Source organism: Perca fluviatilis, chromosome 11 (assembly GCF_010015445.1).
Source record: "Perca fluviatilis chromosome 11, GENO_Pfluv_1.0, whole genome shotgun sequence".
In the NCBI taxonomy this organism is placed as follows: domain Eukaryota; kingdom Metazoa; phylum Chordata; class Actinopteri; order Perciformes; family Percidae; genus Perca; species Perca fluviatilis.
The window spans coordinates 11,330,352-11,345,086 of NC_053122.1; the positions used below are offsets into that span (position 1 = coordinate 11,330,352).

The window sequence follows — 14,735 nt, forward strand, 5'->3', positions numbered from 1 at the left end:
TCTAATAGCTGCTTAATGTCTTAATTCTGCAAGTTTTATGGACCAATATGTCTGATTGAGTGGAGCAGGGTGTTGTGAAGACACCAGCCACAGAAAGAAGGTGCAACTGGGAAAAAAATAAAAAAGTAAAGGGAAATAACCAAGAGGTAAAGCGCAGCAGTGCAGACAGCCGGTGAATGAGCGAGCTGTGCCTCTGTGGACCCTGTCACCAGCTCAGATCTGAAGGCAAAGCGTCTGAGGGGGGTGGGAGTGAGCTGATCTCCACTCTTTTGCCGCATTCCTTTTTAAACTTCCCAAATGTGCCCTGCTGAGTCCCTGCACCACAAGCACAAAGAAGAGAAGATGTTTCCACAGCAACACAGTCGAAGATGCTCATACTGTTCACTGTTTTAAGCTGGAGTCATGTGTGTGTAAAGGTCAACACGTTTATTTATTTATTTATTTTGTATATTGCACCAGTTGTTTTTGTATGGCTTATCTTTAATACATCAGGAGGAAACTGGAATCATCCATATGTTTATCTTTACAATACAGATGGAGCTATTATAAAAAAGTGATGTGGTGAAGAAGGACATTGGACGTTGGATCCCCAAAGGGAAATAACATGATCCTGTAATATGTCACTGGGTGCAGCACAGCATGATGGGCTGGTTACAGCAAAGCTGCTTTACAAAATGAATGGGTGCTTGCCATCTCCATAGGAGCGGTTTTGTAGTTGCAACTATTACATTGAGTAAAATATAGAGGGATTTTAATATGAGATCAGTAATCCTTAACTAAAATATATCAGAAATGGCCCTTTAGTCTCACGTCCTCACATGAAGATTGCTTTCATAATTATAGAGCCACAAGATTTGTGTTGATCGGCTCCAACAGTGAAATGACATTTGGAGTTATTTCACTTATCTGAGCTGGTGTTTTTCTTCAGATTTGTGGTGGTGGATACAGATAACAGGTAGATGTTTATTTATGCTCACAGCAGCGCCATCCTGTGGTATGAAAACGTATTGCACACAATTATCTCGTGGCATTATCTTGTTTTCGATCTAATTTGACATCATCATAGAGTAAATATCCTCCACACACACACACATTAACTCTAATCTCAAATGCAAGCTGTATTTCAGATTGTTTACCCTCCACTGCATCACATAATACAGTGGGTTGTATATTCAGAATCTGTGATAAGAATTAAAACATGTATATGTTAAAGTGTAAACACTGACTGCTATTATTGTAGTTACCTTAGCTTTTTGTTGCCTTCAAGTGTTGTGGGAAATATAAGTGTTAAGAGTTCAGAGCACATTAAATATGTAGTTTGTATTGGCATACTGTCCCACATTAATCCACTGTATTTTATTGTATATGATTTATTTTTGTAATTTTTATTATTTTTTTCCTTTTAAATCTGCGATTTTACCTGTAGTTCTATTTTTAGTTTTAGTTTCCACTGTAAAGCATATTATGCTGCATGATCTGAAATATGCTCGGCCATGAATAAACTCTGATTAACTAATTAATGTGGACTTTTCTTTTCTGTGTTTTTCAGCCCAAACCATGCTCCATTAGTCTGCAAAAGCATAAGGTTTCTATTGAGACCCTTGTACCTTTTTTAATGTGACAGATGAACAGAACACCTATTTTTCTCATGCCCTGTGTCAAAAAGATTTTGGATAAATGGATAAAACGTAAAGTAAATGACATTCCAACTTTTGACATTTGTCATTTTTCTATATAGATCACTTTAACTCATCTGTTTCTGACATAATTTATATGATCATTATTATGGGTAAATATAGTCATTGTAGCAAATGAAGGAACAGTAAAGCCTCCTTCGTTTGTTTTATAAATTTCAAATTATTTTTCTCACCACTTAAAAAAATTTACTCCATTACAACTGCAAGAAATATTTGTGGGGACATATCTCGTTTCTTGTTGTTTTGATTCATACCCGTAATTGTTGAATTCTCTTTACTGTACATGTTTTTACTGTACTAGTATAATAATGTAAGTAGCCTATTCACTACTAGTGGTTGTATGTTCATTATGTGTGCTGAACAGCCAACAACATCATCGATAGATAGATACATTGATATTTTTTCACGTATTTAGGATTTACGAGGTGATCCCGAATGCAGCATAAACATAGGTGCTGCTCAGAGCTCTCTCCTCTCATCCTTTTGTGTCTCTTGTCCAATCAGCGCTCAGATGCGGTTTGCTGGCTGCTGATTGGTCACGTAGGAGGAAGATGCGACTGCAATGAAGAATAGACTGGGGACTTTTCAAAGCGTCCTACTGATGTGATTAATATCGTTGAATGATTTCCATGCATTGGCTTGTCGCGTTATGTAATTTAAGGCCTTTGGATTATTAGCTAGGCCTACTGGAAGCGGGTCGGTTTCCGTATTTCTGTTTAGTTTTGTTGGATCGTTTGATGTGATGTCGGGCCCGTCGCGCTGCTTTGTAGCTGAAGTCACTCCCTAGAAATGTAGCTTGTGGTTACAACACTAGCTATCACTGAAGGTAAGGAAATATTGAAACGGGACCTGGGCATAATGTTACGTCATGAGTTATTATGGTTAGCTCATTTGACTTGTGTATAGTCCCTGGCTGTAACGTTACCTGCTTCTTGACTAGTGGGTCTTACTATGCACGGGCTGGTTAGCATGAGAGCTAACTACGTCAGACTGTAAAAGCTATATAAATTAATGAAAAGCACAACTGTTCAGATTTAGGACATTCTGGTTAAAAACGGAAAAATGTGGTCCTATAAGGGCCTTCTTGTGTTAAGTCAATCAGGGGTGATAGCAATAGTTGAAGAGTGACATATTATAATACATGTGCATATGATGATGGTGATGATGATGATGGGGGCTTTCAAGCAACTTTGCCCAACTTGACTGGTAGCACATAGCCTACAGTATACACACTGTGTGGAGAATGAGAAATAGCGCATTCATTTGCACACTCTGATAGAAGCCGAACCTCCAGCTGCTCTTCTTGTAGGTGTTGCTGTGCGAACGATGCACGAGCGATGTCTGATGTTGAGGCCACGTACGCAGACTTCATCGCCTCCGGCAGGACGGGACGCAGGAACGCCATGCACGACATCCTGCAGAGTCCCGCCGACCCCGAGGGACGAGGACTGCCCCTCACCCTGTCTCTGTCCCAGCTGCACATCAACGCAGGAGGGGGAGGTAACACTTCTGCTACCAATACTCTACCGGAGTGTAATGTATTTTATTTATTTGATCCGTTCTTTGTCAGGGATGACACAGTTGCATTGCATAAGAGTTTCTTTTTAATGCGTTTGATTGTTGCCTAATGGCTCCATACGGTTACATAATATGCCTTGCATGTTTAAAAAGCTGAACTGCCTCATGGGACGTATAGTGACTTGTTATCAAATTTTTAAATTGTAATTCTTCATGTCAACCTAAACCTAAAGATCTGGATTTTGTTTTGTTCCTATGTTCTCATAACCTCTACTCAGCATTTACAACCTTTATTAAGGTTTGACCGAAACCTCCACTTTAGCTTTCATGGTAATATATATATTCCACAAGCAGCAGATAAAGCAAGGTTTCCTAGACACTTACTCTTCTTCACAAACATACCAAACTGGTTCGTTTGAGAGAATGGTAATCAAGATGAAGGCTGGTGTGTGTTTTACATCATCATTATCCTTCAGGGTTACTGTATGTAATGTCAGAAGGTGCCACTGGTAAAGTATAACACTTCTGTAAAGAAAGTTAAGGAAATAGTTCCAGATCAAATTTCAAGATCATATTGTTTATCCTCTGTTTCTTTTACGTTTCTCAACATCATCTTCGCTGTCATGATAGCAATGTTTTCCACAAGGATGATTTTAGAAACAACTGTACTGGGTCTCTGTGTGGAGCTGCTGTGGAGGCCAAGGACAATTCCGGCGTAAAATGAACCTAGGGGTTAATAACATATGTGTACCGAGTCGAATGTTCTCTGGAATATGTTTTCATGCTAATTGAATGCGTCTCTAGCTTTTAACAAGCTACCGCAAAACTGGTGATTAGCTGCTAACGCTAGCTTTCAGGGCAGAGGGTAAATCACTATTTTCTACCACTAAAAAGGCTCAAAATACCACCACACTTGAACGGTAGCATAATGAGGGTCTCTACATGCAAACCGAAGCATTGAGAACTTTGTAAGTGTACAGACAGTTTATTAAAAAGATAGTTTAGAAAGACAGTAGCGTTCGCGTTTACATTCAGCCGCCACCTTAGAAAACAGTCATGTGCAGTCGAATCACGAACGCTGTGTTTGAGCTATGTTACTGGTTATTGGTTGCACAGCGTTCGTGGTCGTGGTTCAGTCATTGACGTCACATTGTCGCGCGACAGGTCGGAAACGGCGACTGTAATAAGGCCTTAATGAAGGTGCTCTGCAGTCAGTGTTGTAATGTAACGAAGTACAAATACTTTGTTACTGTACTTAAGTAGAATGTTCACGTATCTGTACTTTACTTCATTATTTATATTTCTGGAAACTTTTACTTCACTACATTTTCTAAACAAAATATGTACTTTTACTTCACATTTACTACATTTTCCCCTACGCATCTTTGTTACTCGTTACTTGCAAGAAATGTTTTCGTACGTTGGAGTGAGAGATTCTTCCTCACAAAATTTTGTTTTTCAGTTTCTGTTTTTGTCTTTGTTGATGTCAGGCTTTGAATTTGATGTTTAAAAATGGTGTGGAAACCCTGAATATTATGCTTTACTATAAGGAAGCCACAATAAAGTTCATAGTCAAGGTTTTTCTTAACTTTTACTTCTTATAAGTACATTTAAAATCAGAAAGTTACTTTTAATCATTGTGTTTAATCCAGCTACTAGCTAGCGGTAACGTAGCGTCCCGTGCAGTGATTCTTCTGAAAAAAAAAAGTCAGGCTCCGAAATGAGGCACCGAAATTCTCGTTCTTATTCGGTCTCGTTGCTACCGTTTACTTCGGTACCCAACCCTAGTTAACGGATGTTATACAGCATATGCCCCAAAGTTCTAAAGAGTAACTTAACACTTACATGTACAGTCACGTTATTACACTATCTACTGATCATGGTCCAATTGTATAGTGTTTATTGCAAGAGAAGTTATCTTCCTCTTTCCAGAGAAAATCCAGTAATTCTTTCTGGTCTTTCTGTCTGGGTTCGGAATGTGTTTTTTGAGTTTGTGAAGGGGGGTTTTCAAGCTAAAACTAGGTATTAAGTTGCTCTTTAAGGTTTTAAAAATCCAACCAAAACATATTTTGAAACAGTCAAAGCTACAGTAACAGTCTTTTCTTGGCTGTACACCACTTATTAGCCATGTTTCCATCCACCCGTTTTTATGCAAATTAAGTCATGAAAAATGCCTTATGGAAACACAAAGTTTGTAGTTTGATCTCTTTGGATTTTCTCTTAATCGGAAATGTTATTTGCCGAAAAACTTATGAATTGCGATTACATTTTAGGTCACTTTATGGTTGCAACCCGCCATAAAACGAAGAAGTAGAAGTTTATTATCATAGCGATATTTTTATAGCATCTTTGTCTCATTATAGCCTGATATGTCGCTATCAGCTGCCATATAAGCACTATTACAACTTGTGCAATATTAATCATTTGTAGGTAGACAGCGCAAACCATTTTGGCTAGCAAAACTTCATTTGCAAATGTTTGCTTGAGTGTAATGCGATTCAGTGCGAAAATGAATGGAAACAAATGTCTCAAATCGATATAGCAATTTGACCGCAAAACAGCACGTGGCGCCATAACGCACAGGTTTCTATTCGCTTTAAAGCTGTTGAATGGAAGCCAGTGGTTCCTCTATAGCTAAGTTTCCATCCACTTGTCAATCGAATTATCTGAAGTTCGGTAAATAAACTCCTGCGAATAAAGCTGGTGAAAGTGTGTTTCCATCCAACAGCTTTAAAGCGAATAAAAACCTGTGCGTAATGACGTCACATGCTGTTTTGCGATTAAATTGGTATATCGAATTGATTTGAGACATTTTATGGTGTTTCCATTCATTTCTGAACTGAATCGCACAAGATTCAAGCGAACTTTTGCGAACAAAGTTTTGCTAGACAAAAGTAGTTGTTAATATTAGAAGCCAAGCTATAGCCTAAGCTCCGATGGACCTTTGGCTGAGGATCTGATCCAGCTCATCAAAAAGGTGGAACTTTTAAAGCCTTATATTTTTTCCCCGCGCACCGCTGCGAGACAACTCTTTTTTTGAGCCGTGTATCGCTGTTTGAGCGCCTTCCATTTACTCCGCAGGACGTCCCACGGCTTGTCGTAAGGGACATTTTCTAAAGCAACGTTTAACAACGGTTAACATGGTTTAAAACACGATCAGTCATCACCAGTATCATGGTCATATCTTGTCATGAACACTTAAGCCTGTCAAAAAAACTAAATCGAAATCCAACGATTATAGAAGTTATCTCACGTTAATGTTTTCGTCCATAATATTTGGACATTGGGTTAGATTTGACCGTTTTAAGTGGTTATGATGAGCAATATAGAAGAGGATTTTTTGGTGATGATTGATCGTTGTTTAGGTACATTAAACCATGTTAAGCATTTTCACATTAGGACTTCTAAAGCCAATGAGAACCATGGAGAGTCAACCCCCAGCCGCTCCGCTGCCCTGAAGCAGAAACGCTTTATGTCAGCTAACGTCCATAATAATTGGACATTGGGTTAGATTATTTGACAGTTTTCCGTGGTTATGATGGGTAATATGAGAGAGAAATTTGGTGATGATTGATCATTGTTTAGGTACATTAAACCACGTTAAGCTTTTTCCTCGCCATATTAATAATATTAATACGGCCACTGATGAAGAAAATATTAACGTCAGATAACTTCTATAATCGTTGGATTTCGATTTAGTTTTTTTGACAGGCTTAAGTGTTCATGACGAGATATAACCATGATAAATCTGGTGATGATTGATCGTTGTTTAGATACATTAAACCACGTTAAGCTTTTTCAAGTTAAGCGTTTAATGTCCCTCTCGTAACTGTTGGTCATTTCCTTCGCGAGCTCCTGATAAATGATGGCGTTTCTTAGATTTTTGCTATCTAAAATAGCTGTTATATTTTTCCGGTAAATTAAATTAAAAAAGTATCTCGTCTCCTCGTTTGTCCGCTTACATCTGTTTTTGTTTTGCAAACAGAGCGGAAATACTGGGCGGAAATGAACTGAAACTTCTTCTTCTTCGTTTTATTGCGGGTTGCAACCATAAAATGACCTAAAACTTAATCGCAATTCATTATTTATTCGGCAAATAACGTCATCATTCATTATTTATTCAGCAAATAACGTTTCCATCAGCGTTTATCGCATAAGCCGTATATCGATCAAGAGAAAATCTGATGAGACCGAACGTATTTCATTTGAGTCAATATTCATGAAATTCAGTCGGATTTTACTGTTTCCATAAGGCATTTTTCATTCGGATAAAAACGGGTCGATGGAAACATAGCTTGTGTTGATTGGCAAGTGGCGGTCCGCCACGGTTAGATTTCTCCCGCCACGGTATCAGAAAAAAAAAGCCGTCTATCAGCAGTGATTGTAAAGAGCGCGTCGACGGAGAATAGCGCAGACACGCGCTTCACAACGCGAGTGGGCACACGCGCCACTCGGAGAGAAGGGAGAAAGAAAAAAGAGACGGGCTGTCCGGAGGACCGGTTGAGATGGCATGTGTGCATTCTTTACAACTGTAAGTCATATAACTTATATTGTCAGTTCATTTAAGCCTGTATTAGTCTATAGTGCTCGCACATTTTAGTTTCACCTTCACCTGCTAGCTAAATTGCACGTGGCTGTTGATTCTTGATATCATATCATGGCATAGTAGGCTAAACCGTGATTATTTCATACATTCATGAAACATATTGGGGGAAATTCATTCAACATAATTCACAGCCAAATAACAATTAAAAGTATGCTATTTGAACATTTATAACCTAACCTAACCTGGCAGGCACTGCCACCGTGGTAAAGTTGGTTTTATATTGGACGTTGGATATTCGACACATTCGAAAAATCTATTATGCAGCTTGCCCTTTCAACCTATTCATGTCAAACCACTTGTGATGAACTCAGCTAACCACCCTACACATTGCACAAAGCTTCGTTTTTCAAAAAACCCCAAATTTAATTTTTTAAATATTTTTTTATGTAAATAAATGCTTTGACTATCTATTGCGACGCCTGACCTTTTGACCTATTCAGGTCAAACCCCTTGTGATGAACTCAGCTAACCACTACTGTAACGCAAAGCTTCTTTTTTAAAAAAACATCCTTTAATTTTTTAAATATTTTTAATGTAAATAAATGCCAGAAATCTATTATGTGGCCCGACCTTTCGACTCGGTCAAACCACTTGTGATGAACTCAGCTAAGTTCCCTACACATTGCACAAAGCTTATTTTTAAAAGAAACATCCTTTTAATTTTTTTATATTTTTTATGTAAAAAATGCTTTAAATTTATTATGCGCGCCTGTCTTTTTGACCTATTCAGGAACCACTTGTGATGAACTTCAGCTAACACTACCAACATTGCACAAAGCTTCTTTTTCAAAAACCCATCCTTTAATTTTCTTTAATATTTTTTAATATTAAAAATGTCATAAATCTATTATGTGGCCTCGACCTTTTGACCTATTCACGTCAAACCACTTGTGATGAACTCAGCTAACCATCCTAGCCATATGCACAAAGACAAAACAAAACAAAATTAAAGGATGGGTTTTTGAAAAATAAGCTTTGTGCAATGTGTAGGGTGGTTAGTTGAGTTCATCACAAGTGGTTTGACCTGAATAGGTCAAAAGGTCAGGCCGCATAATAGATTTCTGGCATTTATTTACATTAAAAAATATTAAAAAAAATTAAAGGATGGGTTTTTTGAAAAAAGAAGCTTTGTGCAATGTGTAGGGTGGTTAGCTGAGTTCATCACAAGTGGTTTGACCTGAATAGGTCAAAAGGTCAGGCCACATAATAGATTTATGACATTTTTTAATATTAAAAAATATTAAGAAAATTAAAGGATGGGTTTTTAAAAAAAAGAAGCTTTGTGCAATGTGTATGGGACTTAGCTGAGTTCATCACAAGTGGTTTGACCTGAATAGGTCAAAAGGACAGGCCGCATAATAGATTTAAAGCATTTATTTACATAAACAAATATTAAAAAAATTAAAGGATGGGTTTTTTGAAAAAAGAAGCTTTGTGCAATGTGTAGGGTGGTTAGCTGAGTTCATCACAAGTGGTTTGACCTGAATAGGTTGAAAGGTCAGGCCACATAATAGATTTAAAGCATTTTTTTACATAAAACAAATTAAAGGATGGGTTTTTTTTTTAAAATAAGCTTTGTGCAATGTGTAGGGGGGTTAGTTGAGTTCATCACAAGTGGTTTGACGTGAATAGGTCAAAAGGTCAGGCCACATAATAGATTTAAAGCATTTTTTTACATAAAACAAATTAAAGGATGGGTTTTTTTTAAAAAATAAGCTTTGTGCAATGTGTAGGGGGGTTAGTTGAGTTCATCACAAGTGGTTTGACGTGAATAGGTCAAAAGGTCAGGCCACATAATAGATTTAAAGCATTTTTTTACATAAAAAAAATTAAGAAAATTAAAGGATGGGTTTTTTGAAAAAAGAAGCTTTGTGCAATGTGTAGGGTGGTTAGCTGAGTTCATCCGTGCGCCGCTGCCCTTTTCTTGTAAAATTAATTTTGTAGACCTACAGTTCCTCAAAAATACAGTTCAATCAAAACGAAATGAAAATATGCCTCATTGTGTGTGAATAGAGGTGAATAAATATATTTGTTTGTGTTGCAGCGAAGTGTCAGTTCTGTGTAATACGTAAAACATTTGCTGGCGGGGCGGTGGGGGGGGGGGTCCGACAGATCTGCCCCCACTGCTAAAAAAAATCCTAGAGGAAACACTGGAAGCACACTTTCACCGGCTTCATTTGCATGAACATGAATGTTTTTAGCAAACTTCAGATAATTTGATTGAAGTGGATGGAAACAAGGCTATTGTCTTTTTATGTTTTTGCACTTATTGTTGACCTGTAACATCAGCGTGACATCAGCATTGCCTTTTAAGCTCTGTATGGCAGACCTCCTTGCACATAATTTTTGATATTTGTGCAAGCATCTGGTGCTGTTGGGCAATTTACTTTTTTTATGGACAATTACGAAGCAACACGCTTGATATGGAAAAGCAGTTCTCCTCTGTGAGTTGACTTTGGTACGTTGTTGTTAAACTGCTCCCTGGATGGTAGGAAAAGGCACGAGGTAATGTAACAAAGCTATGTCTACAGCCATGCTAGCAGCTCTGTGAGTCTGTATTTAGGCACAGTGGTGCTTTGAGCTAAAAGCTAACAACAAAAAACATGCTCACATTGACAACATACTGATGTTCAGCAGGTAATATTTACTAGGTCCATATCATTACTAGGTTCTTGTCGTGCAATAATGTGACTGTGCAATACTGCTTATGCAACTGTTTACTATTTAGTCTCTTTACCTATATTTATGTCTTTTTTTTGTACTTTTTTTGCACAATCCCTTGCTGCTGTAACATTGTGAATTTCTCCGTCGTAGGATTAATTAAGCATTATAAATCTTCCATCTTGAATTAGTTTTAATTGTCATAAACAAGAGTATCTGGCAAATTTGAAATCCCTTCTGACATTGCTATCCCTAGAGCCACGCCACTGGCTTGGCTAAAAAGTAAAGGATGATTGGAACCATGCGCGGAGTTTGCGGGGGGGGGGCAGGGGGAGCACTGCCCCCCCTGGTAGCTGAAATGGGTAATTGCATTGTTTCAAAAATGAGTGGAATAATTACTTCTGACATAACCAGATATTTTATAAATACTTTAAAAACACAAAACAACTAAATGGGGATAGGTAATACATCTGATTTCATATACTGCTTTAGTAAAAATAATATTTTTTCAGGGCTCTGCCTCTCACCTGAGACCATTGTCGACACATATGCAGGACGCAAAAAACAATAATTTGTTGCACTAGTCGGGACATCTTACCGTGCCAACGTTACAATAAAGGTTGCCTAAATGCCATAAATTTGCTGTCAGCTTACTAATTGAATGCGAGTTTTGTGTAGATTTGGACTTTGATACGTTTTATTCCACTTTGTTTAAACGGCGAAGTTCACCTCGTTCACCTGTTTGGAGCTGACTGGTGAATATGACGCTTGTATAGGCCTTGCTGGATACACCGTGACTCTGTTTGTGGATCTACTGATCGCTGTGGATGACTTGTTTTCATGTCATTGGATTACGGCAAAATGCGGATCTTTTTTCTTAACGTGTCTTAACGTTTTATGGTGCGATTGCGCTTGGTTTCTGCGTTTGGAGAGGCATCTCAACAGACTGTAGGTCCAACACTGATTGTTCACTGTTAGCCTACATGTTAGTTGAATTTAAGTGTCGGGGCATTCTGCCACCGTCTGTCTATTGTGCTCCAACACAGCCGTGCCCACGGGCGTCAGTTTGGTTTGAAATGTGCTAGGGACAGAGAGACGCATTCGGAGGTACATTTCCACAAGTGCTGGGTACAATGACGCATACGTTTTTTTCTCTTTCGCGCAGGTCAGGTTTAATGTACGTAAACAATGACCAATGATTACCAAATTTCTCTCTAATTTTGCTCCTCATAACCACGGAAAACTGTCAAAAAATAGAACCCAAAGTCCAATTATTATGGACGTTATCTGACATTTAGCGTTTCTGCTTCACATTTTCAGCAGGGCAGCGGAGCAGCTGTTGGTTGACTCCCAATGGTTCTCATGGGCTTTATAAGTCCTAACATGAAAAAGCTTAACGTGGTTTAATGTACCTAAACACTGATCAATCATCACCACGTTTCTGGTTAGATTTTTTTGACAGTTTTCAGTGGTTATGAGGAGCAATATGAGAGAAATTTGGTAATCATTGTTTAGGTACAAGCTTTTTCCTCGCTTTTTCCTCGCCATAGCCTGTCAAGTTCTTTTGACAGGCATAAGTGTTCATTTCAAGATATGGCCATGATAAATTTGGTGATCGTTGTTGAGGTACATTAAACCACGTTAAGCTTTTTCACGTTAAGCAGAACAGACAGCGTTGTGAACAGAGAAGCGTGCAGCCTGCGCAGCAGCAGAGCGGCTGTGTCTGTACCTGCCCTGTGGGGACAGAGGTTGTTGTGGATTTTTTGCATCTGTCGCTCAAGAATTATATGTGTTATGGACTTCTTTTTTTTAACTAAATTGAGCTCGAGGTTTTAAAATGTTACAGTGTAAATTCAAATCTGCTTAAAAAAATAAACATATATATTTAGCATGTTTGTTTTGTCCATATGTGATCGTGCTGTGTTCCCCAGGTCTCAGTTGCTACAATGAGTTTTTTTTTTTTTTTTTTGCCCCCCCTGGCTCGAATGTCAAACTCCGCCTATGATTGGAACCCAGGAATATAGTCTGAAACATCCCAAAACGCTGATATAATCTGTCCTGTAAATTGTCCTCCCTTTTTCTCCTTTTTTCTTCAGATGGAGATGACACTGATGACAGCCAGAGCTCTTCCTCCGCGGGCCACAGGGAGGTGGAGCAAAGGAACAGCTAACCTGCCACACACTCCTGCCACTGGACAGAGAGCTGCAAAATGGAATCCAGCCGTCATTGGGATGAAGCCTTTGGTACAAAGTGGGCTGGTAGCCGGAGGGTAGCACCAACACTGCTGAGGTGCCTATAAGCAGGGCACTGACCCCCCATAAATCCACTGTAGAGACGCTGTGATCACCAAGCGCTCTCATGTCCCTGTGGCTCTGGTGTGCACTAGAATAACAGACTGTTGGCAAGGGTGTATTTCAGAGTTGGAGTAAACAGAGAGACAAATCTGTAGCTCATGTACAGCTGATTTTACTTCCAGTCTTAGTTTTAAACACAAAGGCTGAATGATTGGAATGAAAAGAGAAAGCTCCTATGTGAGTCTATGTGAATCCTGTAGTGCAGGCAATTTGTAAGACCACTAAGACGTGCTGATGTAATGCAGTGGGACTAGCATGTTCGTAGTGATGCTGATAGAGATTACATTGCCTGTTAATGGCTTGTGCTTCCTTTAATTTGAATCTACTGTAGAGGGAATTGGACTACTCAGCTGTACTGGAAACTGGAAAACACCACGAACAAAAACACTGGGGCTTGGTTACTTTATTTGTTGAAGGTGTGTTCACTGATTCTGTTTTGTATGCTAGACAACACCCAATCATATGTGAAACTGGCCTGTACTGTAGAAAGCAGCTGACTTACAATACATGATAATACATTTACAATGAGTTTGGATGACATATTTCAATGGCTCAGTGGTTAACAAAGATGATGATAGTGTACTATCTTTTAAAATGTAGATCTTATTTTTTTTTTTTTTTACTTTTCTACTCATGCCATTATAATCACAACCATAAAAGAGTATATTGAAATTTTGGGAATTATGCTAATTCGCTTTCTTGCCGAGAGTTAGATGAGAAGATTAATGCCAATGTTATGTACTGTATGTACGCTAAATATGTAGCTTGAGTCAGCAGCAAGGTTAGCTTATCTTAACATAACATTCGAAAACAGCTAGCCTGGCTCTGTCTGAAGGAAACAGAATTCACCTACCAGCCCATTTCTAAAGCTCATTAATTAACACCATATGTCCTGTTTGTTTAATTCGTACAAAAACTCATATTATGCCAAACTAGTTATTGGCTGGGATCAGTTGCTAGGCAACCAGCGGAGACTCCGGGAAGTTAGTGGTCGTTTTTACACTGAAGTTTTTGTATGGATTAAACAAATGAGATACAGTATAACGTGTTAATTAGTGAGCTTTGTCACTACCCAATCCGTACTGGAAACCTGATTTGGTTTTAACCTATTCCCTGGCCAATGGGTTATCCTGACCCTAATCATTCAGTGGTAATGCCTAACCTTATTGCACAGCTTTGTTGAATACTGGATTGTGATTGGTCAGTCGCAGCATTTTTTGGTCGGTTATTTCTGAATTAGTCTCGCTTTGCTAGACCTTCCTTCACAGCGCTGTGGAGGAGGGTCTGGCTAGTCCACCCAGCATTCCGGGATGGGAGAAAAACGCTCTGGTTTATTGGCATTTCTTCAAACCAATCACAATCGTCTTGGGCGGCGCTAAGCACCGGGCAGAGCCACGGTGGCGCTGCAAAATAGCCTCGGGAAGGAACTTGTTTTGGTGGAACGTGTACGTTCAAAGGCTGTTTTAGTCGTGGAACAGAAAACTCTGATTGCACAGATAGTCTAGCTAGCTGTCTGGATTTACCCTGCACAGATCTGAGGAGTAGTTAACCATAGTCCTCAGAAATCCACCGGAGTTTAAAATTACAACACAAAGAAAGCGTAAGGTAACGCACATCCGGCCGAAAAGAGTGAAATACGGCAGAATTTTCGGCGGCACCGGAACAATCACGGAATTGGAACGTTGTGGATATAGACTATTTCTGAATAGCAGACCGTTGTAATGTAATGTACAACAGACCGTTACTATGGATGCAGTTCTTATCATAGACTCCGGAGAACCATTTTTAAATCAATAAAATCATTTTGATAACCAGAATTCTCTGTCAAGTTATTGATTTCTTTAGTAAGTAAACTCCCTGTGCCACCCTGCGTAGAACAAATCAGGTTTCCGGTACGGA

The 14,735-nt window shown here is 38.9% G+C and overlaps 1 protein-coding gene across 2 annotated transcripts; it reads left to right on the top strand.

Moving 5' to 3' along the window:
- Positions 1 to 2,216: 2,216 nt before the first annotated feature.
- Positions 2,217 to 14,186, top strand: pkia (cAMP-dependent protein kinase inhibitor alpha). 2 transcript variants are annotated; one of them, XM_039816833.1, is made up of 3 exons: positions 2,217 to 2,523; positions 2,992 to 3,197; positions 12,579 to 14,186. In XM_039816833.1, exons 2-3 carry the CDS (start codon positions 3,035 to 3,037, stop codon positions 12,650 to 12,652), a joined length of 237 nt encoding a protein of 78 aa, XP_039672767.1. In that variant the 5' UTR covers positions 2,217 to 2,523; positions 2,992 to 3,034; the 3' UTR covers positions 12,653 to 14,186. The 2 variants fall into 2 exon arrangements, with proteins under 2 accessions (XP_039672767.1, XP_039672766.1); XM_039816832.1 differs by having other exon boundaries at positions 2,220 to 2,523; positions 3,007 to 3,197.
- Positions 14,187 to 14,735: the final 549 nt, after the last annotated feature.

Excerpts from the sequence above, each read along its gene's own strand:
- pkia (XM_039816833.1), top strand. The coding sequence starts at position 3,035 with ATGTCTGATGTTGAGGCCACGTACGCAGACTTCATCGCCTCCGGCAGG. Across the intron at positions 3,198-12,578 it reads CATCAACGCAGGAGGGGGAG|ATGGAGATGACACTGATGAC; the intron begins GTAACACTTCTG and ends TTTTTTCTTCAG.